Source organism: Corapipo altera, unplaced genomic scaffold (genome assembly GCF_003945725.1).
Source record: "Corapipo altera isolate COAL_440 unplaced genomic scaffold, ASM394572v1 24b, whole genome shotgun sequence".
Classification (NCBI taxonomy): Eukaryota; Metazoa; Chordata; class Aves; order Passeriformes; family Pipridae; genus Corapipo; species Corapipo altera.
In genome coordinates this window covers 5,688,514-5,710,861 of record NW_020884888.1, presented here as the reverse complement: position 1 = coordinate 5,710,861, position 22,348 = coordinate 5,688,514, and the positions used below count along the sequence as shown (strand labels likewise).

General features: G+C 35.9%; 1 protein-coding gene across 2 annotated transcripts in view; it reads right to left on the bottom strand.

Moving 5' to 3' along the window:
* The window catches only part of LPCAT1 (lysophosphatidylcholine acyltransferase 1), a 61,423-nt gene that overhangs the window by 15,518 nt on the left and 23,557 nt on the right, over positions 1–22,348 (bottom strand). For both annotated transcript variants that reach the window (XM_027643793.1, XM_027643794.1), the window contains exons 7-10: positions 18,298–18,332; positions 15,742–15,796; positions 12,809–12,891; positions 1,453–1,578 (exon numbers count right to left, since the gene is read on the bottom strand). In XM_027643793.1, coding sequence (XP_027499594.1) covers positions 1,453–1,578; positions 12,809–12,891; positions 15,742–15,796; positions 18,298–18,332 — 299 coding nt within the window. The remainder of the gene's footprint in view (positions 1–1,452; positions 1,579–12,808; positions 12,892–15,741; positions 15,797–18,297; positions 18,333–22,348) is intronic.

Genomic DNA, 22,348 nt, shown 5'->3' with positions numbered 1-22,348 from the left:
TGAATAAACAGCAAAATGACTACTTCTATCAAATGGGCATTAGAGATGAAGTCATATAACAATCTTCATCCAACTGTGCTAGAAAAACACCATCATAATAGCCTTCTTATTGGCACATACCCAACTCCAGACAGGATATTTCACCAATGAATAATTGCTCAAACCAGAGAGGGAACTTTTGGGCTGCAGGGAACTTCACTCACAAATGCATGTAATTGTTTTAGAGGTCAAAACAAAAACCCAGAAAAGCATAATTTGAAAGAACAGCTTTAAATTGAGCAGACAGAAGCCAGACAACTTAACAAGAGGATTAAACCGAATCCTGGGATTATCAACTGCATAATAAGAGACGTGGGTGGTTGTTTTGTTTTGCTTGCTTTTTTTTCTTGATACAGTAAATTCAGAGCCTTCGAAACAAAGTGAGAATCTTTCTTTGCCCTTATAAGTCTCTCCTGTCCTAATGGAAGTCTTTTCAGATGGAGGTCCTGACAATGGATTAATATATGTTTATCATCTGAATGCACAGTGTATAGCTGTCCTACATTCCTTATTCTCCAACACAGCTTTGCTCTTCTTTATTTTCATTTATGTACACAAGCTGAAGATGAAGGAAAAAATAGTGAAAGGCAATAACAGTACAGAATGAAAACATGAAACTATGTTCTATACTTTCAGGTGATGAGATAAAAAAACAAGAAGGATGTTTGCATATTAAAACAGTTAATAGGATGAGGCTGCACATGTAGTTTGTGGCTGTTCAATAGGATGACTGAAGAAGCAGGAGAAAAACTGGAAAACAGCAGCAACAAGTTCTGCTATTTGGTTTATGTGAATTTTTCAGGTTTGCTGAGGCTCTTCTGAAAGGTAAAGCCAGCAGGAAATGACACTGTGGGAAGAGAGAAGATCTAGGCTGCATATACTGAGCTACAGTTTCATTAGAAAGTCCATTTGGCAGCAACCTGCTCAAAAGATCAACTACCACTTTCTGCTGCTTGGGAAAGGGTGACCCCTCTGTCCTCACTATTACGAGGTTAATCCAGTCACAAGACTGGATGTCCTTGTCTGGCATCCCTTGTTTCCCTTCACAGATGTCACAGGAAAAGGTAATTGACTCTTAACTGTAACAAATATTAGGAATCCCACAGTATTCCTGACCCTCTTCAGAAAGTGTTTTTAGTTTTGCTCAGGAATGACTGCTTCAGACTCACTCTGTTGACTTGTCAGACGGAAAGTAAGAACTTTACAACCTACTTCACAATCACTAGGATTTGGGGTGCTGCTTGCAAATCAATTATAGTATTGGTTTGATTTTATACTGGTGTTTCCCTGATCATATTATGACAACATTCCATATATATTCATAAATGCAGTATTTTTATATGAAGGGAAAACTATATAAACATGGATATATAATAAATATGCACCTTACATATAAATATTGTATATGCTCACCCAAGGCTTCTCACAAGCTTTGCAAATTCTAAAAGACATGTATCTGAAGGCAGACGAAGTTGTCCTTCAGCCAAAGCTAGTTGACAGTCTTCAAATGTATAATCTGTCACTGAAACTCCCAGTGCCCTTGAATAAACCAAAGAAACACCGTAAATGAGACAATCTAAGAAAAACGAACACAATCATCACTTTTTTTTTTACAGCAAGAAATCCTGTATTATGCTCTCCAGTCTGAAAAATTATAAGGAAGAGCCTACAAAATAAGCTCACATAGAAAGAATGAAATATGGACTTGAACCATTGCAGAACATCTATTTTTAATTTCTGAGTCCATCAAAATATGGAAAAACAAAAGAGAAAAATTAGGCAGTGCATAGTTTCATAGACATATAAATTAATTTATATTTTCATATAAGTGAATAACAAGGGTTTCAAGATTTTTAATCCAGAACACAAATATATATTTATCAATAATTATTTTCAATATTTTTATTATTATTGATTTATTAATGTTAGTGTAATCACTTGAGCAGACAACCTATTACTTTCTGCTAATACTAATATTATATGACAGGTGACATTTGTCTATAAAGAACAGCTAGAATATAACATATAAAAGCAAGTAGAGTTAATCTCCATGCAAACACAAGTTATTTTTATGACGTAAGAAAGGTAGAAGAAAAAATACTCCCGAGCTTTTATATATCAACAACTAAGTATTCATTTTTGCTTTACGTTTAACTTCATGGTCTGTAGTAATAGTAGCACCACAATATACACCAAGAAAATCCTGATATTGTAGCTGCCCTTCATTTGCTATGCAAAGTTGAGAAAAAGACACTTTGGTTTGGAAGAGGCCTTTAAGATTTCAGCGTAAGATAACATTTAGAAAGGAAACACTGCTCCGTATGAGTTACTCCTGTGCCATGACTTCCATCACACTCGATTTTACTTATACTAGTAAGGAACATTACCTCCTTTATGTGGCTTTTTCTAGTTTAATGAAGCCTCACAAAATTTTTTTATTGACTTACCTTCATTCTTTCCATCTACAGTTTGTCTAACTTACTGCTAATCACCTTTTTCATATGTGAAGTTAATATACACTAATGGCAAGATCGATACAAAACCCCGAGGCGTGCCACAGTCATTTTGGTTTTGATGGAAACTCTGCATTCAATTCTATGCTTTATTATAAACAATTCGATCTGTAACTGCAGTTACTTCTCATACAATGAACAATTTCTGTTAAGCAGTCTGTTCCTCAGAATCTCATTCTAAACCCTTGAATGCCAATGCAAATAACATAAGCCACTTCTCTTTTTCCATCAATTAACTGTCAAACTTCAGGAATTCTAAGATGTTAGTAAGACATGCACTTAACCTTAAAGCTACTGGTCAGGGTTTCTCTCTTCTCTTTAAGGCTGACAAAGTCAAATATTCAGGAAGAACACCTCACTAATAGACACTCAAGCTCAAAAGTACCAAATACATTAAAAATAGGTATTATTAATAAGCTATTTCTGAACAAAACAAGGACATACAAGGTAGTGATCTTGAATCAATAGCCTTCCTTTTGCCAAGAAGAAACAACAAACAGGAAGAAATAAAAGGAAAAAGCCAACTAAAACAAAAATATTCAGGTACATAGAAAAGTCATCTTAAAATCATGCAGACTGTTGAAGACTAGATTGCCTCATATTGGTGATCTTAAGCAATTAAATTCAGTTCCTCCAAATTTTTCTCTTCTTGATGTGCTTCTGTTCCTCCTCCTAAGAAGTGTCCTAGTAGTATTTGTAAATCAGTAAACACTTAACCGAACGGCCAAGAGATTCTTGTGATACCCTACTTCACCCCATAGACTTAGGGTTAACATAGTAATGAATATTGTGTAAAATACAGATGAAGAACTCCCCCATGCTGTGGGGACTTTAATCCATTTCCAAGTTCAACCTGACTTAGAGATCGGGTACTGCGACTTTGTCAAAACTTCCATTTTACAGTATTTAATATAGTGAGTATTTAATATAAAAGATTAAATCACTGGTATGTTACAATACAGAATCAATTTTCCTCAAAAGCAGAAAAAGGAGCAAATGAGAGAAGCAGAGTCTATCCTGCCAGTTGAGATTACTTCCTATTCCCTTCTTTTGTAGTGTCTGTGTGCTCAATCATCCCTATAGCCTTTCATGTCAACTGTCAGTGAAATAGCTGAACCCCTAGGTCAGCAAGGACATGCTATAAGTAGTACTATCAAGAGCAGCATACATAAAAGCATATGGTAATTAACAAAGATCTTGTCCAGCCAAGCACATTACACGAAAATTTATCAGTTCTTAAGGCCACAGTAGGTATAGTATGCAAGAGAAATACAGGAACTTACAGGCAATCAGCTAAAGCACAGGGCAACTACATCTAAAAGAGGAAGCTGGTTAAAAATAAGTTAAAAGAAACTGGAAGGGTAAAGTGTTCCTCTGCTGCACATATTAGGGGATCAGAAGTAGTAAAACATTTAACAAATAAGACTCTGAAAGGACAAAAAAAAAAAATTAGTGTGACTCAAACTGATTAAAGGTGGCAATTAGAATGAAGAGACTTTAAAAAAACCCAAACGAAAACCACAACTGTTCCCTCGAGGAAAACAAGAGAAGAGAGACAAGTTAAAACATTACCATAAGGTGGCAAGCCAAAGCAAGAAACAATAACTTGTTAAAATCAAAAGCATGACGCTTTTTGAACGCATCAAAAGAAAAATGACTAAGAAAGATCAAGGCATTCAACCTGGGGGGAGCGTTGAAGACTGACTGACTGCCATCTCAGAACCAATGCCAGATTTAAATAACTTCTAAATAATGGTCCATGAACATGTTGAACGAGCCTAGCCAAAGAGGAATTAAAAAACCCAAAACAAATAATCAACAAGTAACCAAAACTTAAGATCCAGAACAAATTCCAAACAAAAGCAGGGATCACCTCAGACTTAGCCAAACCACCAGGGGGAAAGATAACCTTCATCTTTTTATAGCTTTGTGCAGCTCTAATAAAAGGCATGGTATTGGGCCAGTACAGGTAAATGCCCAGCACTACTAATATCTACATGTAGGCTCAATGTCAACACATATACAAAACAGGATTGAGAAGGACAAAAGCAACTTCTCTTGTTCACATGTTGGCAATTTTCCAACTTCAAAAAACAAAAGAGACAAATGGATTTATACAGTGTGTGTGTACACATATATATATATATATATATACACATACGTATACACTCCAGACTTTCACAATAACAAAGATCAGAAGTTAGAGAAGGGAAGAAACAAGTTTAGCTCATAGCAAAGTTCAGTCATAGAATCAACAAAGGTCAGATAGAGTCCAAGGGACTCTAGTTCAGAAGACAAATTACAAGCTGTATAGGGCTACCAGTTTAAAGGACCCTGATTTCAGCTCAGAATGTTGAAGAAATAAAGTTTATGTGTTCTCCACCTTCAGTTATTTGTGATAAGACCTGTGAATTTTTCAGTTTCTTAGAATAAAGTCTGACATCCTAGAGCTCTCTGTGAGGCTCAGGTACAACTGCAACTCACAGGATTTTCTACAGAACCAGTTACTAAACTATTTTAACTTATCTCCAGGGCAACCTTTCTCTATTTCAACTGGAAAAAAAGAAGAAAACAGATAATTTCAATTTGCGATGAAAATCACAAGTGCAACTCCGTATTTTTAGTAAACTAGAAATAAAACAACTTTTCCCATATCTTTATTTAAAAGCATTTTTTTCCTCTTCTCTTCATATTACCTCTGCTTTTACAGCCAGTTAACCTGAACCTGGCCTTTTTAATGTTCAGCAAATTTGTATGGCCTGACACGCATGTCTGGCTTGACACACCTTGAGGCTTTTTCCCTCCCTGCCTTCCCTGAAATGCTGGCTATTTACTTTTCATGATATCATATTACATAAAATTTCAAAGTCAGTAAGTCACTTTAAAATAATAAACCCAAATGAAGCCAAACCCCAGAAGTTTTCCTGCAAACCCAATCTGTGACACACAACAGTTGTACTTATTATATCCTGATGTCTTACACCAAACAGCTCCCTACATCTAACACTTGTGCAGTCATAATATAAAGTGAATGATCAACTTTCTCATTTTCTGCATACCAATCCACTAGGCATGCAAGAGGCTGAACATAAAACAGAATGTGACTGCTGCAATATGATGAGAAGTGAGAGAAAATAATACAGGCAATATTGTGACATTCTGAATCTCCGCTTCAACAAAAACACTTTAGAAGTGTTTTAAGTTGTTAATAAGCAGAACTGTGAACTAATGAATACTCCACAGGCTCTTTAAATCAGCTATAATCTTTATAAGGTGCTGAAAATATTAAGATTACATCAAATTTGGTATTTTTCATTACGAGATGTTCAGCAAAAAGAGAGACAACACAGTGGACAAATAACTCCAATTATTAGTAGTCATTCGTAAAGGAATTTCCTGAACCAGAGACCACTCGTACCACTATGTTTTAGAATCGCTTATTAACCACATTTTTTTTTTACAGTATATCTCAGCTCTGATGGAGTCACTTTATATACCTGGTAGTGAATGCCACAATTTTGTACATGTTTTAAAGACTTACTCCATTTAATTTCAGCTGATCTACTGCTGAGTGCTTTCTATCTCTTCTGCTACGGAATCCCCCACTATGCATTTCCAGACCACTCATCGATTTTGCTGACCTTCAAAACAATCCTCCACTATTTTTTTTTCAACCTTTCCCAAACTGAAGAGCTTCTACCTATTTAGTTTTGGAAGGCCAGAGTAGATAGCCCCTTTTTTTTTCTCAGACTATTACTTTGTGACATTCTCCAAGCAAATGAAAGTCTAGTCAGGAGTCTGAAGTTCACATCAGGAATGACGGTTTAATTTTTAGAAGGAAAAAGAAGCTGCCAACAGCTGCACTTCTCTCTGGCTGAAACCGGGTCCTGTAATTGTTGGTCTTGTAGACTTGCACATCACAGGATCTTCAAGGGTGAAAAATGAGGCAGATTTTCCTTGTGTTGTCAGCATTCAAAAATCTAGCTCAAACCAAACTGCTGCAAATTATTACTTAATTTTAAAAACTTTATTTCTTTCGTGAGAAAATAAATGTAGCAAGAAGTTGCACAGTTAACCCTGTTCTGTAACTATGTTTGCCCAACTGCCACAATTACAGCATTCACAGAAATGAACAGAGTGCACTGTGTATTTCTCATGTCCATTTCTGTATATGACCTGAAACCCAAATAAAGCACTGAATCCTTTAGGTTGGCAAAGACCTCTGAGATCCTTGAGTCCATCCTCTGACCGATCACCACCTCGTCAATGAGGCCACAGAACTAAGTGCTATGTCCAATCATTTCTTGAACACCTATAGGGATGGTACAGGGATGCCTTAGATGGTGTAAAAACGCAAAAAAAAAAAAAGATTTGAATTTCAAAGTTGAATGCTGAGCGACCAAGCAATAGCTGCACAGAATCAGATACGAAACTTCAGACAGCATAGGCACAGAGTACAGCAGCTTTTCCAAAGTTAGATTTAACTGGCCACTGAAAACAACAGATAAATATGAGACAGACCAGTAAGCTACTGTAAACCCACATCTTCAAGGCTACTCTTCAACAACCAGCACTACTGTATCCCATATAGTGGCAGAGATCACATACTGATGCTGTCAAAGCCTTTGAGAAAAAAACCAAAACTGATTTTGACTGTGTAGAAGATGAAAAAAGGTAAGATGGAAACAGAAGACTATCTGTAATATTCTTTGCCTTCATCAGCATACTGGAAAAAAGTATTAATTTTTCAAAAGCAAAAATGTAATGCTCATATGTCAGACTGGTAAGTTGCTGCTCTAACTATGACATGCTCCAACAAGTGGAAAGGATCCTGGCAAGCATTTGACAGAGGAAATGTAAGGAAGATAGATGTTTTCAAGTTTCATGTCTAACACGCTGCATTTTAATCGATTTCAGCATCTACTGTAAATATGTCTTTAAATGTTTGTGTCAGTGAGGAAGAAAAACAAATTATTGGAAAAATGCAAACTGGACTATTAACATTTTGGTATTTCTACAGGAAGTCTCCCATACCGGGCTCACTGAAAGAGAAACTTCAGAACTCCAGGCCAGTGTCACACATGTAGCTATAATGTTGAGTTTAGCATTACAAAATTGGAAAAACAAAATGTTCAAATGAGGAATGCTGACAGAACTTTGGTTCTGAGGTTCTTGCAGTTTTGAAAAACAAAGAAGCAAAGGTATCCAGTTTCCATCAAGTTTCAGTTTAAACACCTACCCCCTGCAATAAGAAAATTAACAAATTTGCAGTATTTTAGCTTCTGTTTTTTCCCCAAATTGTACCATCTAAACCACATTCCTTCCTATTTCAAAGACAGTCTCTGTAAGAGAAACTAAAGGAAAACAAATTGTGTTTATATGTTAATAAGTTACCAATGGGTCTGAGTATAATTATCTAATCAGTTTACATCTAAAGTGAGGTCACTTTAGACTTGCACAAAGGGCCTGCAGTGCAAATTTTCACAATTAGCTGCCTACACCACCACTGGTTTATCTACGTACAAAATGAATTTTTCCAACTAAATAGAAGCTGAGCAACTGACATACTCCTTCCAAGTATATTTGAGACCTAAGAGATAACAAGGTAACAAACCAGTTTTTTTTTTTTTTGCAAAATGGGAGTGAAAGAGTTACCTACTTTTTCTTTAGAATAGATTTTCTATACTCTAAATAGTACTTTGATTACAACTATTGTCTTACAGAATAAAGCTTTAATGAAAATCAGGTGTTTAAGAATCTATCCAACAGGCAAAAGGCTACAATCCCACAAGGAAAAGAGGTAACTAATTTTTTTTTTTAGGGGAAAATAGCCCAAACAAATCATAAAACCTAACTAACTTCAACTGGGTATAAAAAAATTAGAAACTATGATGCAGCAAAACAACACAGCAAGGTAAAGGATAAAAAGTTGCAATTGATGCAGCTAAGAAGCACAAGACTTTTTAATGCATAAGAAAAAAATATCAAAAAATAACATAACTTACTACTAGTGAAGGATAGTAAAATTGTCAAGAGCTAAAAATAGCTGTGATGTGCAATAAATACTTTACACTAGGAAACAATTATGATGACATACCTTATGAAGAAAATTAAGTACTTTCCAATGCTCTAACAGTGGTAGAGATGTTTCCTTTATCACTATGAAATTTTTAGAAATAAATACTTGTGATGGCAAGGTCAAATGATTTGTTCCTAATAATTCTGGAAAGCTGGGATTACAGTCTCAAGTGGCTGACAGTTTTACAACACTACCATAGTTCAAATAAATCATGACTTAATCCTCTGAAGACAAGAAAAAAAAAGTGACAACACAGGCGAGAAAGTTTGTCACTTAACTAGAAAACATAGAAGAAACTGTGTAGAAAGTATTAAATTAACAGATCAAAACAACCTATGTTGACTACCATCAACAGAAGCTTACGCACAGAAGACTAAAATGATGATTTTGCCTAATACAAAAGTGAGGCAATATAATATTTACCCACATGACCATAATATTTACCTACATACCACCTGACTAGCAAGATGGTTTTAGAACTGTTAGAGCAATAAAGAACACATAAAGTAAATTAAAGCTCAAGACAGCACCACAGTTTATTTATTGATTTTAAAGAGAGAACTTGCCTAGGCTGTTGCCATATTTAGAAGCATTCAACATTTTCTGTGATTGAAAGTGACTCTAAATACACTTTTTGATAGCATGTTGTGGATGAGATGGGCATCAACTACACAGAGTAGCAGTCAGAACATAGTCAGAAAGACCAAACAAGACAGACTCACTCAAACAAAATATGTTCTATGTGAAAATCAAACTCAAAGCATATTGTTAAGGAGCAAGTAGGGGACCATACTTTAAACAGCAGATTACAATTCTGATTACACAGATAATCCCCAAACAGAAGAAACTGTGAGCTGCATGACTGCAACAGGACTGCATGATTCAAGATTTTGGCCAAATGCTATTAAGTATGTATCTGTCGATGAGAAAAAGGTTGAAGATCACAGACACCAAAATACTGGTCATCACACAGGTGAGATTAAGAAATGCTTTTAGAAAGAAACTTTGGATTTTTATGGATGCTGTAAAGCTTCTAAGGCTTGGATCTTACTCATCTCTCTGATGAGAAGTGCTGAAAGATATCACTCCAGATAGCTGTTTGCAGAAGCAAACAGCTGCAGTTCCAAGTGAAAAGTCTGTAGAAGTTGTGACCCTTAAATTCATTATCTACCATGTCAGTGTCCTTTAAAAAATGGAAATGTATCACCTGGGTTCTTGTGGAATTTGGTTACAGATCAGTGCATAATACTGAAACACTTTTCATCAAGAGATCAGCTCATATTACATTTGAATTAATTAAAACATGAAGCAGGTTTATTTTAGAAAAGAAGTCTGTGAAATGAGGTCCTGAAAAGCAACAGGAAAGGGTTCTTACAAAATGGTCACCCAGACTGCAGCACTTTCGGTCACATCAATGAGATGATCATCCCCAATATGGTTGCTGTGGTTTAACCCCAGATGGTAATTAAGCCTCACACAGCCCCCTTCTCACTACCCTTGTGTGGTAAAAGTGAGAAAACTCAGGTTGAGATAAAGACAGTGTAACTGGGAAAGCAAAAGCTGCACACACAAACAAAGCAAAATAAAGAATTCAATCACCACTTCCCTTGGGCAGGCAGGTGATCAGCCATCCCCAGGAAAGCAGAGCGCCACAGGGCCCCCTCAGGCACCACTGGGAAGACAAACGGCATCACTCTGAATGTCTCCCTTTCCTTCTTCATCCCCCAGGTCTATATGTTGAACTTGATGACATATGGTATGGAATGTCCCTTGAGTCAGTTGGGGTCAGCTGTGCCCTCCCAACTCCATGTATGGCTGCCTGTTCCTGGCCTGAAACAGAGTCAAAAGGCCAAGCACACTTTGGATTTCACTTTTTGGGCAAGTAAATTCATCCAACCTGCAAGAAACTAATGTCCTAAGGAAGCAAACCTCCAAGAATGACAGCATCTCTTCCATCAAATATTCAATTTATATGCATAAGTGAACAGGAACTATCTAGAGACCCCCATCACTGGCATCTGTGGCTGTCCATGGAAAAGCTAATCGAATAAGGTTAAACCAAAAGATTTTCATAGAATCAACAAGAATAAGCAGCATAAGAATCAGTTCTTATCAAATTCTTACCAAATTCTCAGTCAAAATTCTTCTTGTCGAATGTTTTGTTCAACACTTAATAGCAGCTGTTCACAAGAAAAAATTATTGTGAAGGCAAACAATTTCAGAAGTGGAAATTGTACCTGTTGCTGCACTCAGCAACTTCTATCAATTTCCCTTGGAATCAGAAGCAAGATGTAAGCTTTCCACAACACTGGTTCTAGACTCGCAAATACATTATTATTTGGGACTGTCACCTCTGATGCTGTAAAATACCCAGTAGGATTAGACTATTCCTCCAGAAAAATATGAAAAATATGGGGAAGAAGGGGAAAGCAGACATCTAAATAGATCCTGACCCCTTGACAACAAAATGTGACACTGCCACTGACTTAATCTTCAAGAAAAGCTAGACAAATCTACATGAAGCAGCAATAATGCCATTTGTTCAGCAATGCACAATAAAAGGTTAGCACCAAAGGGCACTTGAGATAGTTGAGCTGCAACTGCTACAGCTCCAGAACAGTCTGACAGCATCTGAGCTGGTATCTCCTGTACCAAAAGCCACAAGAACAAACTGGGAAAGTCTAGAGAATTGCCACTAGAAGTAGGCATCTGGAAGCCATCAGAAGTAAATAGTTTTTGACTATGTTGCTGTTAATTGGTCTATAGTTATCCATGGTATCCAGGTTTCATTCTGCATTTTAACTTCAAGACTTTGATATCCCATCATATTTATTTTCTCATTCACATCAACACAACACCTACAGCCCCCTTCTTCATCTCAAAGCAAGTTGTATTTGATAACCCTCATTCCGATCCCCTTTAGACCTGCATCCCACTTCTGTTACCCCAAATACTTAATTCTTCAGGGATGGGAGAAACAAAATAACGTCTAAGCACACATAGAAGGGAAGGTTTTCAACATGCCTGTTGTTGTAAACTTCTGTAGGCTTTCATAATTTCTCCTTAGAACACACATATATAACATACCCGTCATCTGACTGGAGCAGAGTTCAGAATGAAGGTTTAAGAACATGGCCTTCTATCCAAAGTCTGAGAACAACACTTAATGTAGTGCCAGCTGACTGTCTTAAATTAACAACCAAAGCCTTTGAGGCCAGTGTACAGGTCCTTTTGTACAAGGGATCAAGTATTGATCTATCATTATATTATAGTCCTAACACCCTTACAAAAAATTCCCAGACCTGCATTCTGCTTATAAACCAGAGAAGAATTATCACTTACTATCTACCAACTGGCCTTTAGCTTAAACTGGTAACTTAGAAACGGAAGAGAAGTTGCACAAAGGAAATTCAGATTTCACAAGTTCTTTCAAAATCAGGACTACGAAGATTCATACATCTCTCAAGAGTTATCAGTGATCATAGACCTGAGGGTTTGCTGTAAATACCAAAAAGAGTATCTATTGACTAATGGAGGATTTACTGAAAGGACAAAGAAGGAATGAACAAGAGGGGTTAATCAAAAATAAAACAAAAGAGCAAAAGCATTAAATGTAGCCTTTATTATACACTATAGATAAGTGTTCTAAGTGTTGTCACATGAACATTCGATTTCAATTAATTTGCATTGTATCAGTGCTCTTCCAACAGAAGTGACTTTCCTGTACTTCACTGTTTGAAATAACCACAGGCTAATAATGAATATATGAAACTATTCTTAACCTCATTAAAACAATCACAGCTTAAAATGCAACCCCAACAGCACAAAATTTGGTTACATTAGCTTTCCTAAAATTCACCTATACCTTTCCCCAAAAGACTAAATACTCACAGAAGCAAGCAGAACTGGTTCATTTTATGAAGACACCTTAAAAAAAAAACCCCAATCAACCAAAAAAAAAAACCAAACCAAACACACCAGCTCCTACAGTTCTTGCTGTATTTGTGGCTCCCTGGCCTCCTCAAGAGAGGAAAGCAACTGCTATGTAAAAAGTTTGGCAGACTACAAGCTTCATTGCAAGCAGGCAACTACGCCGACTTGATTTTGTGATATTTTCTTCATCCTAAAATTAAAATCACACATTATCTATTTTTATTCTGTATTACAAGATACTTACTCTGCCATTACACGTCTGACGTTATTGGCATATAACACTGGATTTTTTCTTTCTTCTTCTGAAGGAATATACACAGGTAGAAACTGCATAAAGAGAACTGAATTATACCAAAAACATTTAAGATTTTAAACAATCTCTCTTATAGCATTACAGTGAAAATTGTGTACAGTTTTTGTTACTTACAAAATTATATTAACAAAAGGACTATAGAAAAAAATTATAATTCAACTCTTAAATGTTTAAGCATATGTCATACTTCTAGAAATTCACATAACATAGACTCTGCTTGATTTTTATCTCATGGAACCCAGGCAGAGTTTTATCTTCCTTTCTTAAGTAACACTAGGAATTTTTAAATAATTTACAAGTATTAGCATTTTCTTGCATAAACCTTTCTTTTACATTCTTTTGTTCAGCTCTTTCCAGATAACCAAAAAATTTTACACTGGTCTTTAAAAAATAAAATAACAACTGGGGAATAAATATGAAGTAATTTCAGCAAATATTTCTCAATAACTTTGAAGTTAGCTGTATTTTCACAATTACATAATGGTATGATCAGCAGTATTCTAACGTTGCCATTAGATGTTTTTCCTATAATGGGCAAATCCTGAATTTATTTTGAGTTTTGCTAGTTTTCCTTATATGCACTACTGCAACTGAAAACATGTAACTCCTGTCTTCTAGGTTTACATTACAAGCAGATACACCAGCCTGATTTAATATACAAAAGGACAAAGACTGTGAAGTTAACAGAGGTGGAATAACTGTTCCTTCAACTTGTAAGTCCTATTCCGTTTCTTTGAGTTGCAAACTGCTGTCAAGTCATTCATCCAAACACAGAACAAGTTTGAAGATGAGGAGATTTCAGAGGTGCTCTACATGTCCGTGCCTAACTTGATATAAATAGCATGATATTTCAACAGCACTCACAAAACCAGAAGAACTCTCAGCTGCTGGAGATTGTGATGGATGTATGAACACTGAAGCAGACAGGTCACCAAAACAAACTGACATGAGCCAAAACAATCTACATGTGCAGATGATCATATCTCCGTTCTTCTTCACAACATTCCTTGCATGCCAGTTCCAAGTACAGGATGGATAGATGGGCCAATATTTACAGAAACCTATTATAAAACCTACATAGATGCTTGATTCTCAATATACATACTGGATGACACATATGGTATGCCAGAACATATGTTATATGCAGAGAAGCACAGACTAATTTTGGAACCTGATTGTTGGCTGTTTAACCTTACCAGTTATCATTTAATCAAAAACAGACCCATGTTGTGTTGTTCTGTTGTATGTCTCCCTGAGTTATCGCATCAGCAGCAGTAACTGTGGTATCAAGGTTGGTTGGTATTTGCTAATATGTCTGTGCTGATGGAACAGAGCAGGAATAAAAACCAACAAACTTTGGAGACCAGGGGAAAAACATGGCTTTGAACAACTAGTTTTTCTTCTACATTCCTAAATCTGCTACACTTCCCTACAAAAACAGATTCAACAAGTAGAACTCAAGTATTCTGCCTCATACTTGAAAGCAGCCTTGAAAACAGCTCTGTTCCTCTACCCTCTGCCAGCTCCTGCTCTAGTATGGAGTACTTTAGAAGGCCACTAGGTAGTTTGCTTTTTTTTTAAAGACTATCAAAGATCATAACTTATTATGCAAGATCTGTAAGAGCTACAGAAACTCAGCATCTGCTAGCAGCTGCTGCCTCAAAAATCAAGAAAGCTCAGCAGTGTTCACTTCTGTGTGAAAGAACATTTTACTTGCCTAGGGCAGAAAAACATGTTCCTGAGATAGAGTAAAATCCTGCCAAGTAACTGGTTTGTCCTATCCCTGCATGAGGCAGTCACTCCCTGGCCTTTCTGTATAAAACAGGTCACTATTTTGGGAACCAATTTTTTTTTTTTAATATATGCTATTAATAGCTGATGATATCCAACTAAAGTGATAACACAAACCACAAATTTCTACAACAGATACAAACATTCAGTGGCTGGTATTTTGTACGTTCATTAATTTTGAGAATAACTGATTGCATAAATAAGCAAACACAGAGTAATGATAAGTACTGTGATTAGCATGCATTATATGTCACTACTGTAACACAATGTATGTAAATATGCAATAGTTCTTCCTACTGATTTAGCCTGTCATCAGTTCCATCTGTCAGAGCTAAATAGCTGCTTCATTATTCAGAAAGCAAATGAATTGCAGAACATCTGTCAAATATCCTATATAACACTTTCCAAATACTGTAATTGTCCACAAAATGTAATTACTCTGTCTAAAATATATAAAGACAACAATTTAAAAGGAATGGTTTTAATTGTTTTTGCATTGTCACTACAATAGTCTTCAGCCTTAGGATCACATAGTGTTTTCCTCAAAACAAAGTTAAGAATATAGATAGATTTTCTTTCTGTTTTCCTATTTCACATTCTGACTAGTGCAGCCTAATTAAAAATTAGTCAGACATTAAATAACCCATCCAACCTATAAGAAATCACCCACAGTTTTCCTCTACAAGACAGCGCTTAGTTTGTACACCAGCATTCACACACTTGGATGTCTAACACACAAAGTTGGTACACTATTTGGAATAGTAATCAGGTCGTTAAAATACAAGAAATTTGTTCACAAAAGACTCTTTGAACAGAGTCAGAAATTTATCTATTCAATTTAAATCAATAAGAAAGCAAAGTCTTATGCCCAGGGGAAAACTGTATTTTGCTATTCCATTTTTAGACTACATTTTCAGATACAGAAGCCATTTGTCTAAAATATAAGTGGTATTTTAACCTGCTTTTACAGACAAACATACAAAATTTGAATACAAACTTTTACTGCAGAATCAAGTACAATATTACATATTCTGAACCTGTTCAGAATAAACTGAGTTTCTTTTTTTACTGACCTCGATTTCCACAGAATTGTGAAACTGACATAAAGTAAGCCACAGAATTTCAAACCTAAAAGGAGCAAAAGATGGGAAAGGATGGAGAAAAAAAAAATTACATGTAGTGAAACAGTAGTACATTATACTCCAAAGTCTTCAAGTAGCATTCCTACTTCTAGGTGTGATTATATTCAGATAAAAAAAGTAACAGAAAAGGTCTTTGAAAGTACTTCTACACATTACATTCCATAAGGTGCAACAAAAGCAGTTTACACTGAATTGGTATCTTAAAAAACACTCAAAAGCAGGAAGACAAACAGTAAAAGATAATGTATGCATAACGTGTAAAGAAAGATTAAGTCTGTTTCAGGAAAATGCTGTATTCAGCACACAGTTAGCAAGATTAATTATAACCACTGAGATTCTATCATTACCTTGGTTTGGAATCAAAGTTCATTATACTGCAGAAGTCTGTTAATGAAATTCTACGTGTGCTTTATTAGCCTAAGATACAAGATAACTGGAATTAACTTGACCTTGGAAAGCATTAAGGTTCAAATCCAGGAAAGGATTTAGTAAACCTAAATTAGGGAGCAGCGTTAGTAACCTCATTTTTATACAATATCTAGGTAGTTACAGAAGTCAATCATTGTGAGGGGAGGGCTGGTCAAAATCCTCGTACACAGATGAAGTGCAGTTTCTAGAAGCAAAACCCTACTCATTTTGTTATACACTCATGCAGGGGTGCAAAATATTTTCCCTCCTTCCTTCCTACTCTACTTCCAATGCATTAAAGCAAAGAAAAGGATCAAGAACAACAGTGGAATCTGTAATTTGAAGTTTATGGCACTGATAGGAAACATCGAAGTCTAGTTTGTAGGTCCTTGTCCAAGAGCATTAAAACCCCTCAAAGAGTTATAAGTAAACTTTTCTCTCTGCCACCTCTCTGGAATCCTAAGAGATTAAACTTTAAATTTAAATAAAAGTCTAAAACTGATAGAACCTGTATCTAACACAAGTCTAATGTAGAGAAGATTTAAGTTGTATACTATAGTCATTCTTTGTTTTCAAGGTAGTCAGCTGATCTGCTCTGCATACTGTCAAATTAGTAAAAACATTACTCTCAGTAAGTGGAAGAAAGTGTCTAAGTTTGTATGTGACAAGTTTTCAATCCACTTTATAGGTTACAGCACCTTTGAACAAACAATACTCCTGGATACAGCAACATTTCCAGATTAAGTTTTGGCTAACACTAAAACAGAAGAGAGATATTTGCTGAGAAAAAAAAAATGTATCAGTCTTAACATTATTTTCTGCTAAGACATCAGAAATACATTTTGGGTCACTCAGCAGAATTAATCCTAATTAAGTACAGCTGTAATTTAAACTGACCCAGTCAATTTATATAACATCACATGCTGCCTCAGATTCAGCTTTAATTTAATTTAACTTTCTTAGCAGATGTCAGCACTTCAGAATAAAGGCTTTGTAGACATTGCAGTGATCTGAGGCAACACACCTACAAGTTTCTTCCCTCTTCCTCTTTTTATGTGTTCTTGACTCCTCAGATAGGACACTACGCTGGAAGTAAGCTACTTGCCTTTCTCCTCTATGGCTGAGTTACTTTTTCAGATGAATTGCAGTGCAAATGCAAGGGAAGAGGTAGGAGCTCATGAGAACAGAAATCCCTTCATGCAGTAAATGCTACAGTTCCTATTTACAATATATACTATCATGGATTCACTAACTTTTAAAAGATGAACTTTTAAAAGTTATCAATTAATTCCTCAAGTCTCCAAATCTAGTCATGGCCTTAATTCAACTTGGATCCCAAGTGCAAAACTAACTGACAAAACTCTAAATTACTTGAATCTTGGCTAATCCCAATAGTTTCCTTGTGACTACTAAAATACAGGATCTCAGGTGCGACATTTAAAACAATACAAAGCATTAAAAAAGCAGTCAACTCCCCTTTACTTAGGGTTCAAAATTTCTTGTTTTCACCTTCACCTAAACATTTTTAGAATTTCTATTCAAATTTCAGCATGAAAATAATGCTTAAATTTTTTTTAAACAATCAGGAACTGCTTCATTTAATATTTTATATTACATGAATTTGCAAAATCAAAGTTATATTTGGGCAAGACAATGGAAACAGCATCTCCAAATTCTCCGAGTTGACTTTTTCCATGAGACTAGACTAATTTCAAACAATAGCCCTACAGATTTTTTATAGTAATATACCAAATCAATTTGCAGGCAACAAAATACATAGAGGAGAAACAAGTTGTTTTACTTCAGGCACTTGGCTAAAAAAAAGTAAATTTGAAATAAAAACCTAAAACCCATTCTGCAAACCAACAAAATCATAGTGGCAGAAGTACACTGTTTATACCTGGATTTCTCTAAATCAGGATTATCATAATTAGGGAATAATAGATAAAAGCTAAATTAATCCCAAAGAATAATCCAATAACCAGGAATTGGTTGACTATATGTGCCTGCAAGTCATGTAAATAAAAACTAATGGAGGAAAGCAATCATGATGCAAGCAATAAAACATAAACCACTTACGCTCCTGGCCCTTGCCATGTCCATGTGATTGTGTCCTAAGAAAAGAAGTATGACAGTTGCAATTAATTACTGTGCTTTCAACTTTTTATACTGCAGACAGCATAACTGACAACATAGGACTAAAATGTTTTCATGGAAATTTCAATGCCCTGTTTGCAAAAGTTCTTAACCCTGTTAGGAATCAGCCTGTCTTTTACACAGCTAGGAAATACCCAGTAACACAAGTCTTAAGCACCAAATATCTACATTCATAAACCATTTAAAGATCTAGGAATTCTTCAAAGGCTGTTAGCCTTCAAAAAGAAAGTTACTTACTTAGCTGATGTTCCTTGATATGGATAGTCCACATGTATTTATTTTCTTAGCCCACCCTGCTTGACAGAGTGTCCCTACAGCATACTTGGATGTCCCAGCAATAGATATGAATACTTTAACACTCCTGAAGTGTCCTGTGGAGATGACTGTACGGAAGTCTGCTCAACCGACATGAAGCAGTAGGATGGGTAAGACCTTATGTCTTGCCTCAAACAGTATTTTCACAGTTGCCTTTACACACAGACACCATACATCCACCTGCCTGATCCAAGAATCAAAAGGTACATTCTAAGACATCTAAACCTACAAATTTACTCTCAGGGAAGTTCAGGAGCACTTCTACATGGCTAAAATGAACACTGTGTGAAACACTAAGAGAGGACAAACAGCAGTGAAAGCATTTGTTAGATGCGAATAGCAAAAAGGGGTCAGAGACTTGGAAAGGAATATATAACAGATATAAGAGGTAACAGGAAGGAATATTACAGTAAAAGTCATCACATTTTTAACTGTAAGACTAAGAAATAGCACAGGAAAAAAATCTGCAATACTTGGAGACAAGATTTAAGTGTAGAAGTAAGAATCTAAAGACCTGAAAATTAGTTCTATATGAAAAAAAAAGTTCAAGTCATTAATGGAAAGACAAGAGGACTCATTATATTCAGGTTTCCAAAAGATTAGATCAGAAAGATATTTATTTCAACTTACTGAAAATGTTCCAGTTCAGATCTATTCTACCATCCAAATCCATTTTAGAGAGTTCAGGTGATCACATGTGCCAAGACCATGAAAAACCAAGTCAAACTCCAGTTTTAATTACCATTTAGAGCAAAAGGTCATCATAAGTAAAAATGAAAGAAAGCAAACCCATCCATAGTAGGTGAAAAATGTGGTTTAAGTAATAGAATAATTCTTTATCATATTTTGTTTGATTGAAAATAATTGTTAAAAGTCAAGTTTTAAATTTTTAGTGGACCTTCATAATATACTGACCTTCCTCTTCAAGCCATTGAAGCCTCTATCTATACCATGTAAGAGACCTACAGAAAAAGAAGACTTATCCATGTAGCGATCTTTTAGAACTTTACTGTCTATAGCTTTATTGTTACACTGTTTCTGGCTAATTTGATGTCTCTGATAACACCGCAAGTAAACACATTAGGGGGTTTGGTTTCTTTCCACAAGGAACTTTCATTTACAAACCCTGAGAAACCAGTGTAGACAGCTAATAATTTATCTAGACACTAGATAAATTGCCTTAAAAGAACAACACCACAGCATTACACATACCCAGCTCAGCTCTCTAAATTGCAACAATGCAGAAGGAGATAAAGAAAAACGAAATCTCCACAAAAGTATTCTGATCACTGAACAGAGAATAAGTATTGTCAGAATCCAGCTCTGTGCTGGCTAGCCAGCAAGTCAAACTCAAATAACCCACATATCTATCAACAATCCTGCAAGAAAATTCCCAACGTGAATGCCATAGCAGACATGCATGATTGTTCTCATCAAGAACACTAGGATGCAGCAGGGATGATGGCTATAAATGCAATTTTCTAGGGGAAAATAGGATTCTGGTCTGCAAGAGGCAGACCTATGCTATAGCAGACTCCTACCTCAGAAAAATATCCAATATTTTTATGATAAAAACAGCAGGCAGACAATGGGAAGTGGCATTTTCCTTACCCAGTTACCTTTAATATTTATCACTGCTACCAGCTTATGCCTATGGACAGCATTCACTTCAACAGCATTCAGAGTACGCTTTGAAACTACTGTATCTAGGTAATACTTTGAATTGTGTGGAAGTACATAAAACTATAGGATGGCTTGAGTTGGAAGGGACTTTTAAAGGCTATCTATTCCAACACCCCTGCAACAAGTAGGGACATCTTCAACCAGATCATATTGGTCAGAGCTCCATCCAACCTGACCTTGAATGTTATCCTGCCTATTATTTCCCCTCAGCACGGGAGGAAACAGAGAGAAGAGCCATCTTCCATATAGTTTGAATTTTACACAAGAAGATACTGAGAATTACGTCAACCTTTAAACAGCAGATTGACTGTTGTTTTTACATGTTCAGTCAACCCTGACATACCAAAACTGCACAGGAGATGCTGCCAAATCTCTTAGCAAATAGCAGTTACTTGTGGAAGACACTGCGACATAAAAACACATTTAAAATGGCTCTGTGATAATTACACAGGTATCACCAGCACTCTGACAGAAAATTCAACTGAAGAAACAAAGAAAATAAGTGTAAAACCAAATTGTTGTACAACCTATGATGAAGACATTTTATTTATTTATTTTATTTATTTTAATTAGAGTATAGGCAATAGCTCTCAAGCATCCAATACCCAAAATACTACCAAATTGGATAACCAGTAGCAAATTTTGAATGTCAGGTCTAAATATTTTAAGCCTTAAAATTTCTTTCTGCTCATGGATCATACTAACATACTACTCCTAAAGAAACATTGATACAGGACCAGAGATGTCATCTAACACAAATAATCACAAGCCCCAAGACAACAGGTATCCAGGGGGCAACCCTGACTATAAAAAAAATAAAACAGAGTTCTTCACAGTAACCAGAGCTACATTTATTTGCTAGAAAAGAACTGAACTTACTTCTTCCCTTTCACCATGTTTCAGTCCACTGCAGAACAGCAGTGCTTTCCCCAGTTCTTGAATAGAGTACAATGAAATAAACATGTAAGCGTGCTCACACCTACTACATTCACCCCAGGCTCGGATCTCAAAAAGCCTCCCAATACAGTAGGTGCACTCAAATCCAAGACTGTTCTCATCTGTACTGTGGAACTCAGAGCTCTGAATGTAGATCAGAGCAGGTACTTCAAGTGAAGAGCAGTGGGGTGACTGCACACAATGCGTATCTGGAATTCACTGGCTAAGCCAAGATCTTAAGAAGTTCCTTTCTAAACCTAAAATTATAATGTGCAGCAGTTAAACATGACAACAAATAGGAAGCCAGGGACAATTAAAGTTTGCTACAAATAGTGTCTCAGTGTATGAAAAACAATATTCTCTCCCTACTCTGTTGTTCTTACATGTGTTGTGGTCTAATCCCAGCTGCAACTGAGTACCATACAGCTGCTTGCTCGCTCAATCCTCCCCCAGGGTGGGTAGGAAAGCCATGAAGAAAAGGTAAACCATGTAGATTGAGATAAGAATAGCTTAATAACTGAAATAAAATAATCTAACTCTGCATCCTAACGAAAATAAACCTCACCTTCATGTACCACATCATATTCCTCCTTCCTCTCCTCATTCTAACTCTGATACAACTCTTCTGCAGCCCCCAAGCTAATGTAAAAATCAAATAGTTATGGCAATTAGCACCCCCTTCATTAATGCTTAGATCTTAGGAAGGTCTCCAGGAAGTAGACATTAGGGGTTAAATGACTCAGAAAGGCACTGAAAACTAAGTGCTTCACAGCAATTAAAAGTACTGGGGAAAAGTAAAGTCCCATACACAAATTCATGCCAGCTCACAATGGATTTGAATAGTTACAGGGTTTTTTATGATATTTTGCAGTAACCCAAAGAAATTATGAAAATTTTCATTTGCATTTATATTGACTTACTTCAATGTTAAAAGCTCACAATTTCTGTCAATAAAGTGTTAGGAACATGTAATATTAGTTTACGAACTTTGCATATTATGTACTACAGGTAATAAGGACATCTCAGTGCGCAACTGGAT